The sequence below is a fragment of the Patagioenas fasciata genome, chromosome 1 (assembly GCF_037038585.1).
Source record: "Patagioenas fasciata isolate bPatFas1 chromosome 1, bPatFas1.hap1, whole genome shotgun sequence".
NCBI lineage: Eukaryota > Metazoa > Chordata > Aves > Columbiformes > Columbidae > Patagioenas > Patagioenas fasciata.
This window is the reverse complement of record NC_092520.1, coordinates 787,463-813,337: the sequence shown is the minus strand read 5'-3', so window position 1 is coordinate 813,337 and position 25,875 is coordinate 787,463. Positions and strand designations below refer to the sequence as shown.

Below are 25,875 nucleotides of genomic sequence, written 5' to 3'. Positions count from 1 at the left end.
TGCAAAACGTGAAGTTTCCCAGTCGCAGAGTCGAGGCTGTGAGGTGCTGAGCAGCTCAGCACCGTCCCCTGCGGATGGGTGAGCTTCTGGGAGGGGAAGAGGCACTTCACAGGCTTTGTGCAGAAAAGATGCTGTAAACTATAAATGCCAGATATGATCATGTCCTTTCAGACTCACAGGTGCCATGGCTGCTGGTTTCCAAGACCAGGTTAGCATAGAATCATTGAATCATTGAATCATTTTGGTTGGAAGAGTCCCTCAGGATCAAGTCCAACCGTTCCCCACCCTGTCCCTGCCCCATGCCCTGAGAACCTCCTGTCTGTCTGTCCAGCCCTCCAGGGATGGTGACTCCAGCACTGCCCTGGGCAGCCTGTTCCAATGCCCCACAGCCCTTTGGGGAAGAAATTGTTCCCAGATCCAACCTCAAGATGATAGTAATCAACCTTACAAGATGTTTTTTTCCATGGAACAGGACAGGATGGGTCTTCCCTGAATATTGCTGGATCTGTTACAGTTGAATTAATATTAGGATAGCAACCAGCTCTGTAGCCATAGAACTCTTGTAATCAGTAACCAAACTCTGTTCTTAAAGCTGACATAGATTCATGGTATATTCTTATAAGGCAGGTAACTGTAACCGAGCCTTATTCTTAAGGTGGACATAGATTCACGATATATTCTTTTAAAGTTGGTACCGTAGAAAATAACTGATAATTATAGCATCTTTTAGATAGAAAGTTTGTGTTAGAATAGGTGTGGAATATGCTAATGGTTGTCAGGGGTGTAATGAATATGTATGTGACTGGCTTGTATAATAAGGTATGGTCCGAACGAGCTGTTTGAAGCCAGCTTTGGGTGTGAACCCCTGGTTTCCCAGCGCTGAAATAAAGCACTGCATATAACTACGCCCATGGTTATGTGTCCTGATTGCTAACATTTTGGCGACCCAGGTGGGACTTCGCGGCATTGCTGAGACGGATCGCGTCTCGATCCTGCTCCGGCCGGCACCGAGGTATTCCTGGGGAGTGTATCAGACGCGACCGGCTCTCCGCTGCTCACGACGGACCTCTGATTGGTAAGAAGGTGCTTTATCTGTTGTTTTACCTGGATTATTGGGTACCCATCTGATCTGGTTCTGGTTCTGGTAGCCTGCCGGTCAGACGCGGCGAAAGTCACGCTCGGTTGGGCAGGGAGCTCCCGGGGTATTGCCCAGGCAGCCGTCCGTTAGACAGAGGGAAACCTCTGCAGGTTCGGCATCTGGTTCTGGTTATTTAAGCAGCAGGCTCGGCACTTGGTTTGGTCTGGTTATTTGCGCTCACCTGATTTGGTTATCTATGCTGTTCAGGACCTGGTCTACAGTTTTAGCAATTTGATCTGTATTTGCTGTTGAAACTGGTGATTTGATCCGTCTTTACTGTTGTTCTGGTAAAGTTATCTATGTGTCACTTTTCTGTGTTAATTGTCTGTGTGTTACCCTTTTGTGTTGATGTGTGGTACAAAGATGTCACCATTGGACTGTTTGTTGAAACATTGGAAGGAGGCTGGATTTGGACAATCTATGAGTAAAAAGAAACTAATTGAATATTGTACTCACTGCTGGCCTGAGTATGACTTGCCTAATGAAGTACGGTGGCCACCAGAGGGTACTTTAGAACCTGGAACTATTGTTGAATTAATGAGGTTTTGTCAAAGGGAAGGTAAATGGGATGAGGTACAGTACGTGGATCTCTTTTTCTATCTTGTACAAAAACAGGACTGGAGGAAGGAATGTGAGTTAATGTTAGTGTGGAGGAGCGGTACTAATGAAAAATGTATGGGCTGTACGGCGGAAAAGAAATGCATGATGTGTTTGGCGATAGAAAGCAGCTGTGGTAACGCCTTAGATCTGCCGTGTTTAGACGTTGCGCCTTCAGAAATTGAACCCTCTGCACCTAAACCCCTTAAACCCTCGGCACCTGTGCGTCTTACTGAAAGTGATATGGATTCCAGTGGGGATGAGGGGGCAGCAACCGGTGTAAAAGGAGTAACAACTACACCAATATCCCACAGGACTAGGAACAGAGGAAAGGAAGCCCAAAAGGGGGGTGGGCTGCCAAATGTAATAGCACCCCTGAGACAAGCGGTAGGAGTGGGGGGAGAGCCGGTTTATGTAAAAATCCCGTTTTCGCCAGGAGATTTAATGATCTGGAAACAATCAGCTGGTCCTCACCGGGAAAACCCGGACAAGGTTGCAAGGATAATTGAAATGATAATTAAAACGCAGAATCCCGATTGGGATGATTTACAAGTGATTCTTGACACATTAATGGATTCTACAGAAAAGGATATGGTTGTACGGGTAGCAAGAGATAAAGTCAGGGAGGATATTCGGAATGGAATAGTGGGTGGCAATGTTGATGAAAATTTCCCAAAAGAGGATCCCCGGTGGGATTATAATACTGGGGGTGGTCAGCTTCGCCTCCGGAGGTATCAGGACTGGTTATTGATCGGTGTTCAGACTGCTACGCCAAAACAAATGAATTGGTCAAAATTGTATAATGTTAGACAGGAAAAGAATGGATCCCCTTCAGCCTTTTTAGAAAGATTAAAAGAAACTGCAAAGAGATATACGGATTTAGATATTGAAACCGAACAAGCAAGGGTTCAGTTGGCTTTAATCTTTTTGGGACAGTCTCAGGATGACATTCGGAAGAAATTACAGAAAGTGGAGGGGGCACAACTACGAGATCTGGATGTTATGTTAGAAACAGCCTGGAAAGTTTATAATGATAGAGAAAAGGAACAGTCGAGGCGTTCTCAGCAAGACTTGTTAGCCCTGGTCCAAGGGCAAGGTAGAGGAATAGGAATAGGAATGGGAGTCCGTGGCACAGGAACTAGAGGCGGCCGAGGGCGCGGTTTTCGGAATGTTCAGGGAACTCCTTTAAGACCTGTTGTAAAGCTTGGTATAAATCAATGTGCTTATTGTAAAGAAGAAGGACACTGGAAAAATGAATGCCCGAACCATCTGGGCTCCACGAGTCAGGTACCAAGTGCAGCAGGGAATGCAATACAAACTATGGTGTTAGGAGAGTATGATAACAACAGCTGACTATATGGCAGCACAAGAACAGATACCCAGAGTAAGGAGCCCCTGGTGACGATACAAGTGGGGGATCAGGATGTGAGAGTTTTAGTGGATACAGGGGCTACTTATTCTGTGCTAAATTCCTTACAGGGAACAATAGGTCATAAAACAACAACGATTGTTGGTGCCACAGGGAGGGAAGAAGTACGGCCATTCCTGCAACCCTTAGACCTCTGTTTTGGAGAAAAGGAATTAACCCATGAGTTCTTATATGTTCCAGATTGTCCAGTTTCCCTTCTAGGATGGGATTTATTGACCAAATTGGATGCTGTGATAACATTCGAGAATGGAAACCTGGTAATGAAAATTCCAGAATCTAAGGTAGGACAAATTCTGTTATTAACAGAAAAGCCGGTAGTGGAAATACCACAAGCTGTGGAGGAGGCGGTGATCCCCACGGTACGGGCGACTGACACACCTGGGAAATCCAAAACAGCCCAGCCCGTAAAAGTGGAATTAAAGGAAGATGCCAGGCCAGTACAGTTGAGGCAGTACCCACTGAAACTAGAAGCTAGGTTAGGAATAGTGCCTCTAATCAAAAAATTCTTGAGATATGGAATTCTAGAGGAATGCGAATCAGAATAAAATACTCCAATTTTTCCAGTAAAGAAGCCCGATGGTAGTTACTGATTAGTCCAAGATTTGCGGGCTGTAAACCAGATCACTAAGGACATTTATCCGGTATTTGCAAACCCATATACCTTGTTAACATCTGTGAAGGAGAAATATAAATGGTTTGCTGTACTTGATTTAAAAGATGCCTTCTTCTGCATACCCCTCGACCAGGAAAGCAAAAAGCTATTTGCCTTTGAATGGGAAAATCCACACAATGGAAGGAAAACTCAGTTAACCTGGACACGTCTTCCGCAAGGATTCAAGAATAGCCCAACCATCTTTGGAAATCAGTTGGCCAAGGACCTCGAGGAATGGACTACGAAAGGCCACGTCGTGATCCCTCGACAACGGTGCCTGTTGCTACAATATGTGGATGACATTTTGATCGTGACTGAGACACGAGAACTCTGCATCCACATAACGATTGAAATACTGAACCAATGGGGAATGAATGGGTACAAAGTATTGAAAAGTAATGTGCATGCTATCTGTGCTACTTCAGAACCACGAAACTTACATGAATTAAGATCCTTTTTAGGAATGACAGGATGGTGCAGACTTTGGGTTATGGACTATGGGTTGATTGCTAACAAACCCCCCCTGGCGCAACTCGAGGCCGTTCCCTCTGCTCCTGGCGCTTGATCCTGGGGAGAACGCCACCCTCCATGTTTCAGCCTCCTTTCAGATGATTGTTGAAGGCCTGCAGAGGACCTACCGATGTTTGGGGCTGGATTACGTGCATGAACCTCAGCAGCACTTTGGGTGTTTTTTGGACACAGACGTCTCGAGAACAACTGCTGCAGAGGGGACGGTGGCTGCCCACGGGTGCTGGAGCGGGCTCACCCCGGTGAGGACACGGGGAGGCCGCCCCCTCATCACCATTGTCAGTCCTGATGTTTGAAGGGTGGCTGTGGGCTTTCTGAGATCCCAAACAGTCTTTGTGGCGGGAGGTGCGCCTGGGCTGGGCGCCATGCGGGGCACAGGGGGAGCGCCATTCTGTGTGGGGTGAGGGCAGAAAGGGGGCTGCCTCTCCTTTGTCAGATCGCGTTAGATGTTATGTCCGGACCTCGCTTTACTGTAATAATAACTGCCATTGTTATCGCTATACTGCTTAGGGCAGGACGAGGGCGTTTTGTCCCTTCGCGGGCTCCGTACGCCGCGCCCTGCCGCCGGCGCGGCCCGCCCTTTCCTGTCCCGCCACGGGGAGGCGGGCTGCGCCGCCATCTTGGAAGCGGGCAGGCGGCGCGGTCTGCCCTGGCGGCGTGGTGCTTCCCGGGAGGAGACGGGAGGGCAGTGGGGATGAAGGACGGGATGGGTCTCCGCTAGCGGTGAAAGGCTGCGCTGAGGCCGTGCCGGTGGGGGAAGGCGGCACAGAAGCAGCCGGTGCCCGGAGGCAAGATGTCTCCCGCAGCCTCAGTCAGAGGGGCGGGGCGCTACGGCGGCGCGGCGGGGCCAGCGCGCTTGGCGGGAGCGGGAAGCGCCGGGACCGCGCTTGGCGCTCAGGAGCCGTTGGGGACGCGACCGCCGCCATGCACGTCGTGAAGCGGGGTGAGGGGACACCGGGGGGTCCCCGCGCTGCGGGGAGTGTGGGGGGCTGTCCCTGTCATGGGCCTGGGGTGAGGGGACGGGACCCCTTTGCTTTGGGGGTCCTCATGGCGTCTGGTGTGGGAGAACAAGACCCCTTTGTTTTGGGGATCTTCTCTCATGATGTCTGGTACTTTGAGGGGCCCCTCCCGTGGCCCTGGTGTGAGGGGACAGGACCATTTTGTTTTAGGAGGGTCACTTCATGGCCCTGGTATGAGGGGATGGGACCCCTCTATTTTGGGGGGTCCTCTCATGTCCTTGTTAGGAGGGGATGGGATCCCCTCTGTTTTGGGGGTCCCCTCATGGACTCTGGTGTGCGGTAGCACCCAAAGTGAGCAGGTGGGACCCCCCTCTGTTTTGGGGGCGGGGGGTTTCGTGGCACCGAATGTGGAAGGACGGCATTCCCTCCGCTTTGGGGGTCCCTCATGGCCCTGCTGTGAGGGGACAGGACCCCCCTGCATTTGAAGGACCCTCTCCTGGCACCTACCGTGAGCAGATGGGACCCCCCTCTGTTTTGGGGGGCTCCCCTCAAATGTGGAAGGATGGGATTCTCTCCACTTTGAGGGTGGTTTGCCTGGCACCCAGCGGGAGGGGACAGCACCCCCTCTGTACTGGGGGACCTGGGAGGGAAGGAGGGAGCTCCCCCCATGGTATCAAGAGCTGAGACCCCTCAGGTTGCTTTGGGAGACTCCCCAGCCATGGCAAGGAGCTTTGGGCTTGGTCCCCACCCCTGGGGTCACAGGAGGTGCCCCCAGCCCCCCAGTAGTATCAGCTCTTGGGTAAATCACAGAATCACAGATGGTTTGGGTTGAAGGACCTTCCCAGCTCCCCAGTGCCATGGGCAGGGACATCTTCACCCGCTCAGCTTGCTCAGCCTGGCCTGGGATGGTTCCTTGGCCTGGAAACGGGGACCCCAAATGGCAGGAGAGCCTTAGGGCTGCTCCTCCTGTCCCTGCGTGTTGTGGGACCAGTGGGGACCGGCTCCCTTCCCCTCTTCTGAGGTAGAACCCATGCCCTGGGGCACAAGTCTCTGTCCCCCATTTAAGTGGGGTGAGCTCCCTGTCCTATTTTGTTTGGTGTACGAAGACCTGCGCCTCTGCACGAGGGACCCCGCGTGTAGCAGATCGTGAACGTGAGGGCGCGGGGGTCACATCTCAGAGAACCTCAGCAGTTTCTCCTTGGTGATTCCCAGCCCGGGTTCCCCCGGACAAGCGCTGGCTCGGTGTGCGAGGTGCTGGGCAGGAGGACGCTGGGCTTAACTGGTTCTTCATGGTAACAGGAGCAGCTGTAATAACAGCGACCTCTTCTCCACAGATGGACGCCAGGAGCGCGTCATGTTTGACAAGATCACGTCGCGCATCCAGAAGCTCTGCTACGGGCTCAACGCCGACTTTGTGGATCCCGTGAGTCTGTCCTTTGTCCTGCTGTCCTGTTCTCTGCCTCTGTGATCTGCTGGGAGCCAGCGGCAGGGAGCGGGTGTTACCCAGTTATTGCATGTGGCAAAAGCCAACTAATGGCTTGTGCGAGAACTCTTGTAAAATGCACTCGCAATGTGTTCATGGTCACTCATCATTGTTCATGTTCTGAGTTGCTTTTTTTTACCCTCACAGATATAGATTCTGAGACTGTGGTGGAGGGAGAATCAGTTTACCTGCTCTAAACTGCTTTTGCTTGAAACATTGTTGAAGCGATTGAGCTTGTGCTTAAAAAAGGCATCATTGTTTGCTCCAACTCGCATACTGTGGTTGTGGTAGATCACTCCCAATTTCAATCTGCACAGCTGGAGCAACACGATACGGAAAGCTGCTCTTGCTAAAACAAGATGCCCTTTCTGTCCAACAGACCCCCTGTCGTTATAATATCCCTACTTTGCTTTTTTTGAGCTGTGTAAGATTTGGATTGTGTGTAGATCCTGCCTCTGTAAGCTCCTCCTTGCAAAGCCTGCGCAGAGCACGGCTCCCTCCTGGATCCACGGCTCCCTCCTGGATCCACAGCTCACTGCAGGATTTATGCGCAGATCTGCGGACCCAGTCTGTTCATTTCGACTTGCCAACATAGGCTCTTCCCATCCCCAAGATCTAATGATCTGTTTTCACGTCAGATCTCTCCTGCAGTGTAGAACCTGCCCTTTCTTGTAGTGCTCAGTGCTAAATGCCTGAGAGAAAAGCAGAAAATACTTTCAAGATGGTGGATGTAATAAATGTCTTTTCCTGTGAGAGTTCCCACCTGGCCGATGAAGACGAGGTTAAGTCATGAGCAAAAGCCACTGGATCCCCTCCAGGGTTGGGTTTTCTTTTTTTCTCTCGTCATGAAATGATTTTAAGCATAGTGTGTCCAGGCCCTTATAAAGCCAAGCTTCGTTTGGAGTTTCAAAACTTCACAGAATCACAGAACCCCAGAGTGTCAGAGATGGGAAGGGCCCTGGAAAGCTCATCCAGTGCAATCCCCCCATGGAGCAGGAACACCCAGCTGAGGTTCCACAGGAAGGGGTCCAGGCGGGTTTGAATGTCTGCAGAGAAGGAGACTCCACAACCTCCCTGGGCAGCCTGGGCCAGGCTCTGACACCCTCACCACCAACAAGTTGCTTCTCATATTTAAGTAGAACCTCCTGTGTTCCAGTTTGCACCCATTGCCCCTTGTCCTGTCACTGGTTGTCACCCAGCAGAGCCTGGCTCCATCCTCCTGACACTGCCCCTTTCCATATTGATCCCCAGGAATGAGTCCCCCCTCAGTCTCCTCTTCTCCAGCTCCAGAGCCCCAGCTCCCTCAGCCTTTCCTCACACGGGAGACGCTCCACTCCCTTCAGCATCTTGGTGGCTGCGCTGGACTCTCTGCAGCAGTTCCCTGTCCTTCTGGAGCTGAGGGGCCACAACTGGACACAATATTCCAGGGGTGGTCTCCCCAGGGCAGAGCAGAGGGGCAGGAGAACCTCTCTGACCTACTGACCACCCCCTTCTAACCCACCCCAGGTACCATTGGCCTTCCTGGCCACAAGGGCCCAGTGCAAACAGACGCTGTTTTAATCTGACTGTTCTCCCTGTGAACTTCGCTGCTCTATTCAAGCCTTCAGGAGAGTGTCTGCAGAGAAAAAACTGTTAATGGTTTTGCATTGACAGTTTCTGCTTTTTCACTCTTTCCTCGCTCTCCCCTCTGCCCCAGGATTACTCTACAATTTTAGGACTCAGTACTCCCAAGAGTGTTTGATATTTAAATTTACTTTCTATTCAAACGGCGAACAGCACTGCTTATAGTGAAGCGTATCTCACATCTTCAATGGCCGAAACACCAGGATATTTTTCCCAGCAACAGGCAGGTAACCTCCAGAACTCTCCTGTTTCAGGCCCAGATCACCATGAAGGTGATTCAGGGGCTGTACAGCGGCGTGACCACCGTGGAGCTGGACACGCTGGCTGCCGAGACGGCCGCCACGCTCACCACCAAGCACCCCGACTACGCCATCCTGGCGGCCAGGATCGCCGTCTCCAACCTGCACAAGGAGACCAAGAAAGTCTTCAGCGGTCAGTCGCTCCGCGGGCGCTCGGGCAGCACTTAGGCACAGCGGGAGTGGGAGCTCGAGGGGGTGCGTTTATGGAAATCTTGCTCAAGGAGATGTTAGCGAGTACCCAGGCTCACTAAAAATGCCATGGAGATGAAAACCAGGAGTTCTAGGCACGTCACAAGGAAAGCAAAATTGCTTGCTTTGTGAGAAGTGTCTGTACAAATGGATGGGTGAAAAATGTAACTGCCTGAAATTAGGCGGCGCTTCCTTTCCCATTTATTACATGTTATAAATTCTATTAAAAGAACTTGTAAGAGAAGCGCCGTTTGTAAGGTTAACCGATTAGTAACAGCAGGTGGAAGAAAAGCTGCATGTTTGTGGAGCTGGAGGGGTAATTTTAGAGGGCGGGTGGTGCTGCCTGCTCGGTCCTCGAGCGCACACGTCGGGCCGCGCGTGTCGAGCTCTGCGGATGTTCTTGATCCCCTTTCTGTCGCAGACGTGATGGACGATCTCTACAACTACGTCAACCCTCACAACGGGAAGCACTCGCCCATGATCTCCAAAGAGACTCTAGACATAGTTTTGGCCAACAAAGATGTACGTAACTGGTTTGGTTTGTTTTATCCTTTCTACTTCTAAGCTTTAAATATTCAGCAAATAGTTCAGATAATTTATTTTTATTATTTTTGAGTAAGCTTTGTCTGGTTTAGGACAAAAAAGCCAGTGCAGAAACCAGTGCAAGTGATAAATACTCTGTTCTGGAGAGCTTAAAAGAGATGATGTGGGAATTTCCGTCATACAAGGATGTTTCTGTAGTAGAATCCATTTTCCTGGGTATCGGCACAACTAATTAATTTGATCCAAAGCAGCTTTGCTGCAGCAGTCGTTCTGGGTGCAGCAGGGAGAGGTGCTGGCGGGCTTCTGGTTTCAGGTGGTTCCAGGTCTCTGCTCTTCTGGGGAGGTCCCGTTTGTATTTTGACTCTATCTGGTGTTTTTTGGTGTCTGGTTTGACTCCGGTCAAACGCAGCCAACAATTGCGTGTTGTACTTGGGAAAATAATGTTAAAACCGCGTTTTTTTCAAGAGAAGCGCTCTGAGCGATACCTGTTTCACAAGACACAAGGCGAGAAGCGCTGAACAGCATTGGCATCAACGTGAGACAACAAATCCGATTGTAAATGTAATTTTTCTCTGTGTTTTCTCCCCCCAGCGCCTGAATTCTGCCATTATCTACGACAGAGACTTCTCCTACAACTATTTTGGTTTCAAGGTAAAAAGCACGTTGCTCCTGACACTGAAAACTGCTGTTTTGCTATTTTTCCTGGGCTGAGCCTTTTGGGACGGCTGGTAATACTGCAGAATCACCTAGATTTGGGAAAAGGGCACTGGAGTAGGTGTGACGTTAGTGGATTTGTAAAACACGAGGAGGACCTGCAGAAAGCTGTTGCCCAACTGGATGAATCGTGCGCTTTGTTCTGGCGTTGTTGCCTCCCCTTGGCTGCTCCGCTATTGTAGGCGTGGGGCTCTGAGCCCAGCAGGTCGCACGGGGCGTTGCTGGGAGCTTCCCAACTTGTACCCTTCCTTGAGGAAATAACCTGGTTCATAATAACCCAAAAAAGACATTTTAGCTTTTCCGTGCTGTTTCTGACACCCCCTCCTGTAATTGTGGCTGTAATCCGTTCGGCACAGGCTCCAAAGGCTGTAGGCTCACTGTATTTGTAACTTGGGGTGTTCTACACCCCAACTGTAACACAGGTTGTCTGGAAAGCGTTATTGTAATGTAACTAATGATTTTTTGAGGAGGGATGGGGTTGTGGAGAGCGAGCGCCCCCTCACCTCCAGCCTTGGTTCACTGGCGTTGGGAGGTAGCGTTGAGCCTGGCAGCTGCAGGTAATCCGGGTGTAATCCGGGGCGTGAATCCTTGGCATCTCACAGTGGCCTCTGGTTTCTGTGGCCGTTGACCGCCTCGTGTCCTGTGCCAGTGACACGAGGAGGAGTGGAGCGCAGGGCTCATGTTTCCCTTGACACCCAGCATAAGAGACATGGATTTTATGGTTGGACTTGATAATCTTGAGGGTCTCTTCCAAATGGAACGATTCTGTGATTCTAAGGTGCTTGAGTTGGGAGTTAATAGGATTTTTTTGTTTGTTTTAAACTGAAACCCGCATGTCTACTAAAACGCATTCTCTCTTTTTAAAGACTCTAGAACGCTCCTACCTGCTGAAAATCAACTCAAAAGGTGAGAACTGTCTGTATCGGCTTAAAGTGCGATTCTCTTAGCTGACTCTTCTTGGGGCAGGAGGTTTGGTTGGAGACCTCCCGAGGTTCCTTCCAAACCCGATTATTCTGTGATTCTATGAAAACCATTGCACATTGTTGGAGCTGCTTGCGAGGACCTCTCTGTACCTGCACGTTTACGTGTCACACTGATGTTCCTTCTTCTCCTCGCCTTCTTGTTGCCAGTTGCGGAGCGTCCGCAGCACATGCTGATGCGGGTGGCGGTGGGGATCCACAAACACGACATCGACGCCGCGATCGAGACGTACAACCTGCTGTCGGAGCGGTGGTTCACCCACGCCTCCCCCACGCTCTTCAACGCCGGCACCAACCGCCCGCAGCTCTCCAGGTACCGCGCCTGCCCGGCCGCCTTGGCGCACAGCTGGCCGAGAGAACGTCCTGGGGACGGGGCCTGTTCCAGTGAAACGCTGTCGCGGCTTCTAAAGATAGCAGCTGTGTGTCTGTGGCAGCTTTATGAAGTTTTGAGAAGCTGCTGTCAAATTTAACTTGATTTCTGATCTGCGGGGAAAAATACTCAGGTTTCTATCAGCAAGTTTGCTGGTGACACCAAGCTGGGAGGAGTGGTGACACTGGAAGCTGTGCTGCCATCAGAGACCTGGACAGGCCGGAGAGTTGGGCGGGGAGAAATGGAATGAACTAGAACAAGGGCAAGTGTAGAGTCTGGAATCTGGGCAGGAACAACCCCAGGTTCCAGTGTAAGTTGGGGAAGGAGCTGTTGGAGAGCAGTGTAGGGGAAAGGGAGCTGGGGGTCCTGGGAACAGCAGGGTGAGCATGAGCCAGCACTGGGCCCTTGTGGCCAGGAAGCCAATGGTACCTGGGGTGGGTTAGAAGGGGGTGGTCAGTAGGTCAGAGAGGTTCTCCTGCCCCTCTGCTCTGCCCTGGGGAGACCACCCCTGGAATATTGTGTCCAGTTGTGGCCCCTCAGTTCCAGAAGGACAGGGAACTGCTGGAGAGAGTCCAGTGCAGCCACCAAGATGCTGAAGGGAGTGGAGCATCTCCCATGTGAGGAAAGGCTGAGGGAGCTGGGGCTCTGGAGCTGGAGAAGAGGAGACTGAGGGGGGACTCATTCCTGGGGATCAATATGGAAAGGGGCAGTGTCAGGAGGATGGAGCCAGGCTCTGCTGGGTGACACCAGTGACAGGACAAGGGGTAATGAGTACAAACTGGAACACAGGAGGTTCTGCTTAAATATGAGAAGCAACTTGTTGGGGGTGAGGGTGTCAGAGCCTGGCCCAGGCTGCCCAGGGAGGTTGTGGAGTCTCCTTCTCTGCAGACACTCAAACCCGCCTGGACACCTTCCTGTGGAACCTCAGCTGGGTGTTCCTGCTCCATGGGGGTTTGCACTGGATGAGCTTTCCAGGGCCCTTCAACTGCTGACATTCTGTGATTCTGTGGTTCTGTCAGCTTCTAGACCTAGTGGAAGTGGTTATATTTTATTTAAAAGTTATGTATACGCATAGTCTTCTGTAGAGGGCAAAACGAGTCCTGCTAATTGTTTTCTAAGACATGCTAAAATAGCAAGCGTAGTTGAGATGATTTTAAAAGCCTTTTATCTCGCCAACACAGTTCTCAATAATACAGCTGTTGCTTGTGATGTTTTCTCAAACCGTCCTTGCAACCTATAGTTTTGCTTGATGTATTTGCTTTGCGTAGCGTGTTAAAGCTGCCGTGTGTACCCTTGGTTTTGCCCAGCCCTGGTCAAATTCTTTTTGACTTATTTTTTGGTAATCTTTGTACGCTGAAGCTGTTTGTTCCCGTCAGCTGTTTCCTGCTGTGCATGAAGGACGACAGCATCGAGGGCATCTACGACACGCTCAAGCACTGCGCGCTCATCTCCAAGTCTGCGGGGGGCATCGGCCTGGCCGTGAGCTGCATCCGCGCCACGGGCAGCTACATCGCGGGGGTGAGTGTCCCCGGCACCCAGCACCCTCCTGCTCTCACAGAATGGCCGTGTTTCAGGTGCCAGATCCATGTGGCTTCTACTGAGTGAGTCCAGCTCAGCAGTGAGTCCAGTCCAGTCCAGCTCAGCAGTCAGTCCAGTCCAGTCCAGCTCAGCAGTCAGTCCAGTCCAGTCCAGCTCAGCAGTCAGTCCAGTCCAGTCCAGTTCAGCAGTCAGTCCAGTAGTCAGTCCAGTCCAGTCCAGTTCAGCAGTCAGTCCAGTAGTCAGTCCAGTCCAGTCCAGCTCAGCAGTCAGTCCAGTCCAGTCCAGCTCAGCAGTCAGTCCAGTCCAGCAGTCAGTCAGTCCAGTCCAGCTCAGCAGTCAGTCTAGTCCAGTCCAGCTCAACAGTCAATCCAGTCCAGTCCAGCTCAGCAGTCAGTCCAGCTCACCAATTAGTCAGTCCAGTCTGGCTCAGCAGTGAGTCCAGTCCAGTCTGGCTCAGCAGTGAGTCCAGTCCAGTCCGGCTCAGCAGTGAGTCAGTCCAGTCCGGCTCAGCAGTGAGTCCAGTCCAGTCCGGCTCAGCAGTGAGTCAGTCCAGTCCGGCTCAGCAGTGAGTCCAGTCCAGTCCGGCTCAGCAGTGAGTCAGTCCAGTCCGGCTCAGCAGTGAGTCCAGTCCAGTCCGGCTCAGCAGTCAATCCAGTCCAGTCCGGCTCAGCAGTGAGTCCAGTCCAGTCCGGCTCAGCAGTGAGTCCAGTCCAGTCCGGCTCAGCAGTGAGTCCAGTCCAGTCCGGCTCAGCAGTGAGTCCAGTCCAGTCCGGCTCAGCAGTGAGTCCAGTCCAGTCCGGCTCAGCAGTCAGTCCAGTCCAGTCTGGCTCAGCAGGTAGTTGGTCCGGCCTAGCTCAGCAGTCCTTCACTTTTCAGTGGGCTCCAAGGCAAAAAGGAGGGTTGTCCTTGGCATTTTGGCTTCTTAGTAGAAGTCCTTCCAAACCCAGGATCTTAATCCACTGATCAGACAATTCCAACTTATTTGTGCATTAGCAGCCTAGGAATGTGCTCAGAGACTCGTGCGTTAGCCCTTTTCATTTTTAGGTCTGACTGCTTAAAATCATCTGTGAATGTGTGCTTAGTTTTTTTGTCGCAGCGTATGTAAAGCCTTTAGATTGTGTCATATGGAGAAAAGCAGTTAGGAGGTACATTTTATTGACTCTGGGACCAGTAGCTGCTATATTAATTCATCCATCTTTGTCTATTCAAAAAAAAGACAAGGGGAAGGGGCTACCAAAAACCTGACTGGGGTTGTCAACCCCTTGCTCGCAGCATGAGAGTTTTGCAGCCGGGTGTAAGACGCACAGGACACGTGGGCCGGTCTCCCCAGGCGGTTGCTTTTCATTGTTGATGGTTTTCTGTGCCTTTGCAGACAAACGGCAATTCCAACGGGCTCGTGCCGATGCTGAGGGTCTACAACAACACCGCCCGCTACGTGGACCAAGGCGGAAACAAGGTACCGGCTTTAAATTAGAGACAGGAACCTCGGGCCAGAGGGAGGTTCCACCTCTGTGATTGACCCAGTGAAGCCAATGAGCGGACAAAGTGGTTGTAGATGGCACTTAATTAAAGCCAGGCATTTCCCCCCATTCTGGTTGATATTCTGGTGTTCCCCTTTCTCTGTACCTTCTGTCACGCAGGTGTATTTTTGGTACGTCTGCTGCGTGATACGCACGTGTTACATCAGCCTCCTGCGCTGGTTGTTCATCGCTCCTTGAGCAGTGAATTGAGGTGTCAGGCTGCAGAAAGCCGCTTGACCCATGTTCTTTGTCTTCAGATGGCCCAGAGGCCAATGGAGACGTGACTCAATAAGTAAATCTAAGATTTGTGGAACTATATTTGGGTACTAAATTGAGAATCTGGAACTAGTAACATGGCCCAGTTCCAACGAGTAACACAAAAAAGCACATGGAAATTGCCTTAACAAGGCTACAAACCCAAGCTCTGGTTAGTGCGGGGTTGTGTGTGCGCTCAGGAGCAGCCGAGGAGGTTTTGTTTCCGAGGGAAGTTTGTTCTGAACCCGACCGTGTTTTACGTGTCAGAGACCCGGGGCTTTCGCCATCTACCTGGAGCCGTGGCATCTGGACATCTTTGAGTTCCTCGACTTGAAGAAGAACACGGGGAAGGAGGAGCAGCGAGCCAGAGACCTTTTCTTTGCCCTCTGGATTCCAGATCTCTTCATGAAGCGGGTTGAAACCAACCAGGTGAGAAGCCGGACTGGCACAGAATGGGGCTGTTACTGGGATGGAGCTCACCAGGGGCCGCGGGGCTGTCCGGACAGTGGAGGAGCGGCTGGAAAAGCCACTGCAGCCCTTATGAGAACCAGGCTCTGCAGGCAGAGGAGGGAGCTGGAGGGCTCCAGTGGGACTCTTTGCTTCACCTTGCAGCCTGTGACTTATGTGCTGATACTGGTACGGTACATTTTCACTCTGGAGTTTCCTTAAAGCATCAAAATCTGAAATAAATTGATCTTCATGTGGCTGCTTGGATTTGCTTTAAAATGGGTTCTATCTTGAGAACCAGCTGTTTTAAGACTGAAAGTGCATTTTCGTCATAAATGGTCTCATAATTCATTCGTTTTAAAATAAATCTGAGTGGTGTGACAAACGCCTTCCCCGTGTCTGCGCGCAGAGCTGGGTCCTGGTTTTTGGGACGGGAGGTTTAGTTTGCGTGTTCCTGCTTGCAGCAGATCTGCCGATCAAGTTGAATTCCTTTAATTTACAGAGCGCCTAAAGATTTTCTCTGAATATTTTTCCTTCTCGCAGGACTGGTCCTTAATGTGTCCAAACGAGTGTCCTGGCCTGGATGAGGTTTGGGGAGAAGAGTTTGAGAAACTATATGAGAGGTAAGAGAAGTGAATAGGCGCTGGAGTCGCCATCCCTTCCCAGAGCCGCCCTGGTTGGCGTGGGAGCCGCAGCGCAGCTTTGTGGGGTTGGCTCACGAGGGGTCAGTGCTTCCAGTATCAGATCAATGAAAGGACAAAGACGGGGGTTATCTGCTTACAGTTTGCTTCAAACTGCGACCCGCTCAGACAGAACTACGGACGAGCGGTTGGTTTAGCTTGTTAGAGGGGCAATTCTGCAGCGATCCCTGCTTGCAGGGACCGTATCAGTGAGAGATTCCTTTGTTGTAGTGCAAGGTTTGTGTTTCCTTTGAGCAAGGACAGTGTTGACACCCTGCTGCCCACATCTGGCTGGTTCAGCGTTCACGCAGTTCCGAAGCCAACGGGGTTGTTCCCGCCAGAGAACCTGTGTTTCAAACGATGGTTTTCCCTGCTGTTCCTGGCATTCACTAAACCGCCTGTTCCCCGTTGCAGCTACGAGCGGCAGGGCCGTGTGCGCCGGGTGGTGAAGGCGCAGCAGCTCTGGTACGCCATCATCGAGTCGCAGACGGAGACCGGCACGCCGTACATGCTCTACAAGGACGCCTGCAACCGCAAGAGCAACCAGCAGAACCTGGGCACCATCAAGTGCAGCAACCTGTGCACGGAGATCGTGGAGTACACCAGCAAAGACGAGGTGGGCGGACAGCAGGAACTCGCTGGGACCGCTCCTGTTGCTGATTTCTAGAATGTGGCTGGTTGGGGAAGGGGAGAGGCGGCTCAAAACTGCGGGAATGTTTTCTCTGGAGTGCTTGCAGCTCCTCCGCTGACCCAGTGTGTGGGTTTCCTCTCCCTTCCACCTCCCGTGGAGGATTTGGGGTGAAACAAGGAACCTCTGAAAGGGCGAGGGAGAAGCGAGCTCTTGGGAGCTGGGGTAAGAACCCTTCAGTAAACCCACGCCTCGCTGCCCCCAGCCCGACGTTCCACGGTCGATTCCCCCCGAGATCCCCGTGAACTGCCTGATCTTGGTGCTCTGCAGATGTGCTGCGTTGGGACCGCAGCATTGCTGAAAGAGGCGAAGGAAGATGTAGAAATGAGTTGGTGCCAATACAGCACGGAGCGTTTCTAGTGCAATGAAGCTCTTGAGGCTGTTGTAACTGAAACCAGCAGTTTCTACTAGTTATTCTTTACGCTCTTTGGCATATTCATAAAGTCCTGAGCAGCCTAGAAGAGACGGAGAACCATCCTGCCTGCACTGCACAAGAAATTTTAGCTTGCTTCAGTTCTCCTGGGTTGGAAATAATATTGGTGTTTAAAATTGTTCCCCAAATGCCCCAATGTAGTCTGGACCTCACTGAGATCGGCTGCTGGTTCTGGTAACGCAAGAAATGGTTGGGCTTAGTTTCTGGAAGGATGGCTGGTGGGCAGCAGCATTGACCAGGCTGCATTTTTATGGTGTTATTCGAATGTTCTAAACCTTTTTCCAATTGTTGTTACCCTTTTTGCAACGGCACAGGAATGAGGAGTGGGTTTTTCCAGCCCTGTAGGCCGCTTGGTTCTTTGTTTCCGTGTATTTTGGCTAGAGAGCGCGCTCCGGGACTGAGATCGCATGGGTTTTGTTGGCTACCGTGAATGTTTCCACCGTGTTTTCCACACAGGTCGCGGTTTGTAACTTGGCCTCGATAGCCCTGAACATGTACGTCACCTCGGAGCACACCTACGATTTCAAGAAGCTGGCCGAAGTCACCAAGGTCATCGTCCGAAACCTCAACAAGATCATCGACATCAACTACTACCCGGTGCCGGAGGTGGGTGCTGCGCTGGGGCGCTGGTGACAAAGGGTTCCCCAGTCATCCCAGTTGGGTCCCGTAGCGATCCCAGTTGGGTCCCGTAGCGATCCCAGTTCAGCCGTGAACAGAAGGAATCAGCAAGGGATTTTGAAAACCCATTTTGGCCAAAAGTTGGGAGTTTCATTACCGACCCGTTTGCAGATGTGACCCATCACTGGTGACTTTCGAAGCTGCGACTCAGAGCGGTTCCTTAGCGAAGCAGTTGTGGGAAAAACCTCCCCTTGAGCTGGTTCCGCGCTTGGGGTTGTGTTCACGTGTGGGTTTCTGTAAATCTCGGAACAGCACTAGAACAGGGTGGAAAGTGGAACAGAGGGAAGGACCCTGGAAAGATTCTGAGGAGATGTCACCGAGTCCTGTTGGTTTGATGTGTTTCTGGGCAGTGCACTGAGTGCTTTCCGGAGGGGACACATGGAGAGGGTTGGGGACTGTCGAGAGCAGTGGGGCCGGGTTTGCTGTGTGACAGGAACAGACACGAGCAGCACAGCAGGGCGTTTGGGGAGGAAATAACCAAATATCCAAAGTGAGAAACCAAACCTGGTGAGGCTCAGATTTTTCTAGCACGTACAGTTTGGACGCAGGAGTTTAAATGTCTTCCTGGGTCTGCTCTTCTTAGTGTTCGCTTATAAAGTGTGGCTCCCGTTGTCAGGTTGAGCAGTTAAAATCAGCGATCGCTTCTAGCAGACTTAATCTGGGGCCTCAAATTCCTGCCCCACCAAGCAGTGGGGGAAAACAGAAAGGTGGGTTGTTGCAGCAGGATGGGTTGCCCATCGAAGTTTAGGCAAGGGCAGGGATGGAAGCTCCTCTGCGAGTCCTTTCCAGCCTCATTTATTCCGTGTGGCTCTGCGGAAGGTGATGATTCTCTTTGCTCGAATGTCGCGCAGGCCGAACGCTCCAACAGGCGCCACCGCCCCATCGGCATCGGCGTGCAGGGCCTGGCTGACGCCTTCATCCTGATGCGGTACCCGTTCGAGAGCCCCGAGGCCCAGCGCCTCAACCAGCACATCTTTGAGACCATTTACTACGGGGCTCTGGAAGCCAGCTGCGAGCTGGCCAGGGAGCAGGGGCCCTACGAGACCTACGAGGGATCTCCGGTCAGCAAAGGGGTGAGTACAAACCGTCCCCTGTTGGGGACAAAGCTGTGGAAAGGAGAGAACGTGACCGTGTCTGGTCTTTGGTTCAGGCGGTGTGTGGCTGGAACACCTGAGGCTGCTGATATTGCAACAGTGCAAATGGTGTTTGAGGTTTTCCTCCATCTTTTGGCTTCTCACGTGCAGTAAGGAATGTATAAATGTATAAATTAAAGCGAGGTGCAGAGAGCAGTAAAAGCAAAACAAGACTCAGCCTGCGCTGCTGTCCCTGCTACTGCCGTTAGAAGATTGTTTGTAAGATGATGACACAGGAGCTTCGCTGAGAATTGTAGAGAATAGTGGATAGGAATAACAGATCAACTTACAACGTGATTTGGAAAACGTGGAGCAAAGTGCCCTGTCTGATTTGGCCCGCGCCTGTGTTCTTCAGATCCTGCAGTACGACATGTGGGACGTCACCCCGTCTGACCTGTGGGACTGGAAGGCTCTGAAGGAGAAGATCGCTAAGTGAGTGTTCTGGCACAGGTTGTGTTTCGTGTAAAATACGTTCGATGTGCTCTGAGTGACTCAAAAGAGAGTGCACAAGCGTGAAAATGGTCTTAAGTGTTTACCCCCACTCCAGCAAATCTTCAAAACTTCTCTGGGTGGGCTGTGTTCATTTTTGTTCTTACAAACTGGAGAGAGCTCACCCCAAGACTGACTTAGCTGAGCTTTTGTTTCATCTTGGGTGCATCAGCAGAGTGGAGATCAGGGACAATAGAACAGAACTTGGGAACAATGGCTTCCCCAAAGGGCTGTGGGGCATTGGAACAGGCTGCCCAGGGCAGTGCTGGAGTCACCATCCCTGGAGGGCTGGACAGACGGACATGAGGTTCTCAGGACATGGGGCAGGGACAGGGCTGGGTTGTGGGTGGACTCGATGAGCTTGAGGGGATTTTCCAACCCAAATGGTCCCATGAGTGGTTTGTGTTCCAATTAAACAGATGTGGTGACAGAGTCAGCCTGGCTTGGGAACGCTTTCCCCAGCTGACAGGGAGAAGCCTTGGACATCCTGAGGACAGGAGCCCTTAAAGCACGAAGGCCTTGTGATGAATTTGTTCAGTTTTTACGGATCTAATTTTTAAATGTAGGAAATCTGTCCATGTTGTGTGTGGAGAGGTCTCGGGCTCCTCTTGGACTGTTCGTTTGGTTTTTGCCTGAGTGCTGCGGAGTGCATGACAGATGTTTATTTTCCTATGCACCGTTTCTCCTGACTAAATCATTCGGGGAAGCCTCTGGTTAAAGGTGAAAATAGCCAAGACTTTAGTTATGCTTCCACCTTAAAAGTTATGGGGAGCTTCTGTTTTTCAGCCATGGGTGATCTGAGGGTTTGCAGGTTGCCCCGTGAAGGTGAGATTTCGCTGTGAGCCGAGAGTTCCCCGTGCTGACGCTCTTTGCAGCCACTATCTAAGCAAACTGTGCAGTTCTTGGGCCTTTTCCTCTGTAACCCCGCTGCCGTTCCCAGGTACGGCGTCAGGAACAGCCTGCTCCTGTCCCCCATGCCCACCGCCTCCACCGCGCAGATCCTGGGCAACAACGAGTCCATCGAGCCCTACACCAGCAACATCTACACGCGCAGGGTCCTCTCGGGGGAGTTCCAGGTAAGCGAGGCAGCCGCAGAAAGATACAGAAAGCAGAAAAGCTCTTCGGTGACTTTCACTGCCAGGAAAGACAAGGTGGGGGCCACACGCTGGGTAACTCAGTTTGGTTACATCTTCGTGTTGATGGCCAAGAGCCAAGGGGAACATGGAGCCCGTACTACGCGCTGGAGTAGTGCAGTTTTGCACATTCCACAGCAGCCATTTTGGAATACATAAAATTATAAAGAAATGCTGCTTTTGTCTGGAAAAACATCCTTTCTGAGGCCTCAGGGTGGCCTGCAGGCATACTTGCTAAATAAGCGGTGATTAGGGAAATTACCAAAGGGCCAACGTGCGGGAGTGACCGAGCACAACGCTGCTTTGCACAGTCCTGAGGACAGAGCTGCGTGTGCAGTGCTGGGTACATCTGAGGAGGTCGTGTAAAAGCTTTGCATATCCAGAGGGGTCTGTCCTTTCAGAAAGAGTGTGAAACAATTCGAGCAGAGAACCACAGGGTGTCCTGAGCTGGAAGGACCCACAGGATCATCCGTTCCAAGTGCTGTCCCTGCACGGGACACCCCCCAGGTCACCCTGTGTGTCTGAGGACGTTGTCTGGTCTCTCCTTGAACACTGTCAGGCTTGGGGTGCGAAGAGATTTATGTGAGACAAGGGGAATATCTCACTGTGTGAATTTTGGGGTGTCCTGTGCAGGGACAGCAGTTGAACTCGATGATCCTTGCGGGTCCCTTCCAGCTCAGGACATTCTATCATGATTCTATGACCCCAGTCTTAATGATTATTTATATGTAATTATGATTATGTACTAATACATAATAATGATTATTTATATGTAATTCGTGTTGTGGTCAGTGGCTCTGGTAAGTCAAGATCTGGTCCTTGGTGTGGGGGAGCCCCGTAAACCCCCTTTCACGTCTGTGATGTCCCTGTTGTAACCCTGTTGCAGAGAGCTGGAACAGCTCTGCTGGGGACAGGTGAGAGAGCTGGGGTGTTCAGCTGGAGAAGAGAAGCTCAGGGACCCCTTAGTGTGGCCTTTCAGTGCTTAAAAGGGGCCCATAAGAAAGATGGGGACAGACTTTTGAGCAGGAACTGTTGTGACAGGACAAGGGGTGATGGGTTAAACTAAAGGAGGGAGATTGAGGCTGGATATAAGGAATTGTTGCCCTGAGGGTGGTGAGAGCCTGGCCCAGGTTGGGCAGAGAGGTGGTGGCTGAACCATCCCTGGAGACATCCCAGGCCAGGCTGGACAGGGCTCTGAGCACCCTGAGCTGGTGAAGATGTCCCTGTCATGGCAGGGGGGGCACTGGGGAGCTGGGAAGGTCCCTCAACACAAACCTCTGTGATTCTGTGATACGGTGCTTTCATTCTTTGGCCTTCGCCCCTCACAGGTTGTGAATCCCCACTTGCTGAAGGATCTCACGGAGCGGGGCCTGTGGAACGAGGAGATGAAAAACCAGATCATTGCCCACAACGGCTCTATCCAGGTAGGTTTGGGGAGCCGGGGGAGCACAGGGATTCTGCACAAGCGCCTCGGCCTGGGGAGGAGCAGCTGAGCCGAGCAGCGTTTCTGTGAGAAACGGGAGGGGATGCTCTGATCCGGGTGGTGATTTGTTCCTGCCGCAGCCTGCCTGTGTCAGCAAAGCCTGATGGAAATGTGCTGCTAATTGCTGGAGCAAACACCAAGTGGTTCTGCTGCCTTGTGCCGGCTCTACCAACGTTCGGATTCCCGTTTGTCACAAACATCCTAAAGGGGCAGTTTCACGGCAGGGAGTGAGGCAGGAGCTGAGTGAGTGTGTGACATCCCGATGCAGCAGTTACACATGGAGGAGTCCGTGTGGGACGAGTCATCTCCACTGTGGAGCCCGAACTGCTGCTGGGACTGGCGCCCCTGGAGTTCCACACGCTGGCAAAGCACGTCCCGCTCGTCGGGAGTTCTGGGGCAGGTGCTCGCTCCCGGATTGCTTTTGGGAGACCTCCTGCCTATTTAGGCCCAAACAGTAACGGTCTGTTTGCAAACAGCTTTTTCTCTCAATTCCCCAGCGTCAGCTGGCCATGTGCAGCAGGTTTCTTTGGTTCAGCAGTTTCTTGGTGCCCGGGTGCTCTCGGATGCAGAACACTGGGATTCCGTGATAGTGTTCAGCTGCAAAAAGCTGCAGCTCTAGTTGGGATTGCTGAGGTTCCCACAATGGGAAGAAATTGGTTTCATTGATATGAATAGTTGGGATTGCCGAGGTTCCAGCGATTGGAAGAAATTGGTTTCATTGATATGAATAGTTGGGATTGCTGAGGTTCCAGCGATTGGAAGAAATTGGTTTCATTGATATGAATAGTTGGGATTGCTGAGGTTCCAGCGATTGGAAGAAACTGATTTCATGGATATGAACGTGAACACGGTTACGCTGCACTGGAAAACTGTTGTTTTCAGAACATCCCCGAGATCCCCGAGGACCTGAAGCAGCTGTACAAGACGGTGTGGGAGATCTCCCAGAAGACCATCCTGAAGATGGCAGCGGACAGAGGAGCCTTCATCGACCAGAGCCAGTCCCTCAACATCCACATCGCCGAGCCCAACTACGGCAAACTCACCAGCATGCACTTCTACGGCTGGAAGCAGGTACGGGAACAGGGCGGCGGGCGGGAACGGCACCAGGACCATTTATGAGCACGGAATTCTTTGGAATTCCTGAAATTGGAGCGTTGTTCAATTCTATAAACAGATCTGAAGTGCATCTAATGAAGGAATTTGACCAACGAGTGAATACTGGTTTTTGACAGTGTAGAATGGGGAAGTTGTCAAGTCCCTGGTGTTGTAATACAGCCCCTAGTGAGAGTATTTTTGATGTTTTAAGTGAGCTGTCGAGCGAACTTTGTCATCTCATCTTAATGATGTGACAGGACTTCCGTGCACAGAGGCGCAAACCCAGAGAGAGCATCTGTGCCAAAAGCAAGATAGAGAGTTCTGCAGCACTACACAGACGTGTACGAAAGATACTTTTATCTGGGCCTGCTCTGGTGGGGATCCTGTTCAACCCTCGTTTCATTTCATTTCATCTGGATTAAATTAATACATCAAGTTCTGGTTTTTCTCGCCATTCCTATCACATTCGCAGTAGCTGGTTTTCGCCTGTGGCTGCTGTATCGTGGATAAGTTCTTGCGTGGAAAGTTGGTCTCACCGATTCTTAGAAGGGTAAACGGTTGTTTCCTTCCAAGAATCTGGTCTCGTTAGTGGGTTATCTGTCCCGAGCAGTGAAGCTGTGGGTGTTTGTAGCATTAATCCCATCCCTGCGAGGCCGTACGGCGCCGTGGGCTCGGCAAGGTTGGCCTGGGTGGTCCAGCTTTGCCCAACGTCGAGCTGACTCGTGCTCTTGCTCCGCAGGGGCTCAAGACGGGCATGTATTACCTACGGACAAAACCCGCCGCCAACCCCATCCAGTTCACCCTGAACAAAGAGAAGCTCCGGGAGCGCGAGAAGACCAACAAGGAGGAGGAGGAGAAGGAGAGGAACAAGGCGGCCATGGTCTGCTCCCTGGAGAACCGGGAGGAGTGTTTGATGTGCGGTTCCTAACGGAGCCAGCGGAGCCCTCCCGCGTCACCCGAGCCCTCCCGCGGGACCTGGAGGTGATGGCTGGAGGGCTGCGGCTTCCCCGCCCGGCTGGGGGGTGCGCGGGGAGGGGACGTAACAGTTTGCGTATTGCTTTAGTAGCTGGGCTTCCCGAAAACTGCAGTGCGCTCGCGCGGTCGTACGTTGAATTGTATGGGCAGGACTTTCCTGAGCGGACAAAGTGCCGACGCCACTCACATAAAGATGTGTCCTGGGGACTTGGGACAACTCTTGTTGTTCACTAGAGACTGTGACCGGCGTGTTGGGAGCAGGAGCCAGCCCTGGCCACAGCGTGTCCTTTGCGGCCAGGGGCGCGCGGGACGCTCGCGGTGCCGCTCTGGTGGCCAAGGGGCGGTTTCTGCTGAGCTTCCAAAGCCGGAGCGTGCGTGTCAGCCGGTGAGACCCTCCTCCCGCTCCCCTCGCCCTCCCGGCCCCTCTTCCCCTTCCAAAAAGCGTCCTCAGGGTGCAGAGCCGTGCTCGGGGCATCGCTACCCGGAGCGTTCATCTTCTCCGCTCCGCCCGGTCAGCGTTCTGGTCGGTTCTGACCAGGGAGCGGCAGAACCGCTGCCATGGGGTTTATTCTCTAGTAAATGCTCCGATTCATCGCGGTTTGCTGGCCATGGGCTTCCTGCCGTCCTTGGCCCGAAAGCCGCCTGGAGCGCACACGCCGCCTCCTTCAAGAGTTGCGTTTACCCACCCCAGCTAGTTTAAAAATCTCTTAAAACTAATCCATTTGTACCTGTCCGTGTACTTCAGTCCCTGTTCTAGCGCGGTGGGGCTTCATCACCCAGTTCTGAGATATTTATTGAACTCATGTACCATACCATGGACCCTTTCACCCAGCCAAAGCAATAAAGCGTGGAATGTGGAGGGAATGAGCAGCAGTATCTTGTGATGGCTTTTTCTGATTAAACATCGCCTGCAGCAGCTGGAGGCCATGGCCACGCTGTTCCAGAGCACTGGCTCAGGGCTCTCGTGGTGTAAAATGGGGCAGAATTCCGTATTTGCTGGGGCAGCTGCGCTAAACCCAGCGGGATGTGTCTGTCTGTACCATTCTGAAGATGTGGGGTTGAAGGGAAGCGGGAGGAAGGGGCTGCGGTGGCGCCGGTCGCTGTTTTGGTGACACAGAGATGTGGTGGGTTCACGGCAGATGTGGGGAGGCTCAACTCTTGCTCTTGTTTTCCAGTCCAGCGCTCGCCCCGTTTCCTCTGCTCTGGTTTCTGCAAAAGGCGCCACCGCAGACGCCCTGGGAAGCGTCTCTTGGTTTCCAAGGGTCTAACTGCCGCTCCTGTGAGCCGTGCCGCCCAAAAAGTGTCACCCACAAGGGACGGGGCCTTTTGACTGGAAAAATCCTCTTCCGAGCGAGTTCTGGGCTGACGGGGGAGCAGAATCCCGCTCGCAGAACACGCTGGCAAGCGCTTATTTCCTTACAGAGCGGCCAGATGCTCATTGCTGTTTCCCCACCATCCTTCACCCGGGCAGCGCCGTCATTGCTTGAATGGGGTCGGCTTTGCTCCTTTTCCAAAATAGGTGCCTGTTACCCTGCTGTCGTTGAGCTAAAGCGACAGCGAACAGGCTGTTTCCCCCTCGAGCAGCTCCCTGCGTGGCAGCAAGGTGCTGCTGCTCGCCAGGAAATGGCCCCGAGCTCCGAAGAGGAGAGAAAGAAAGGGATTTAAATACTGGAGACCACTGCTCGCTGCCCTTCTGTCGTACTCTGGTTTTAATTTCGTCCTGCATTGTACCCTGGGCTGCATCGCCGGCTCCATGAGCAGCAGGTTTGGGGGGTCCTGCCCCTCTGCCCCGCTCTGTGAGACCCCCCTGCAGTGCTGGTCCG

At 52.2% G+C, this 25,875-nt stretch overlaps 1 protein-coding gene across 1 annotated transcript; it reads left to right on the top strand.

Annotated features, from left to right (window-relative positions):
* Positions 1-5,147: 5,147 nt before the first annotated feature.
* RRM1 (ribonucleotide reductase catalytic subunit M1) lies at positions 5,148-24,925 on the top strand. Its single transcript, XM_065834267.2, has 19 exons — positions 5,148-5,287; positions 6,638-6,726; positions 8,664-8,841; positions 9,319-9,419; positions 10,032-10,091; positions 11,021-11,060; positions 11,285-11,447; positions 12,881-13,022; positions 14,416-14,499; positions 15,086-15,247; positions 15,809-15,888; positions 16,360-16,561; positions 17,523-17,672; positions 18,596-18,817; positions 19,233-19,309; positions 20,307-20,442; positions 21,828-21,923; positions 22,865-23,053; positions 23,817-24,925. The coding sequence occupies exons 1-19, from the start codon at positions 5,269-5,271 to the stop codon at positions 24,003-24,005; spliced, it is 2,379 nt and encodes a 792-aa protein (XP_065690339.1). The 5' UTR covers positions 5,148-5,268; the 3' UTR covers positions 24,006-24,925.
* Positions 24,926-25,875: the final 950 nt, after the last annotated feature.

Bases quoted from the DNA above. Each gene is read 5' to 3' on its own strand.
- RRM1 (XM_065834267.2), top strand. The intron at 13,023-14,415 runs GTGAGTGTCCCC...GTGCCTTTGCAG, and splicing joins CGGGCAGCTACATCGCGGGG to ACAAACGGCAATTCCAACGG. The intron at 15,248-15,808 runs GTGAGAAGCCGG...TCCTTCTCGCAG, and splicing joins AGCGGGTTGAAACCAACCAG to GACTGGTCCTTAATGTGTCC.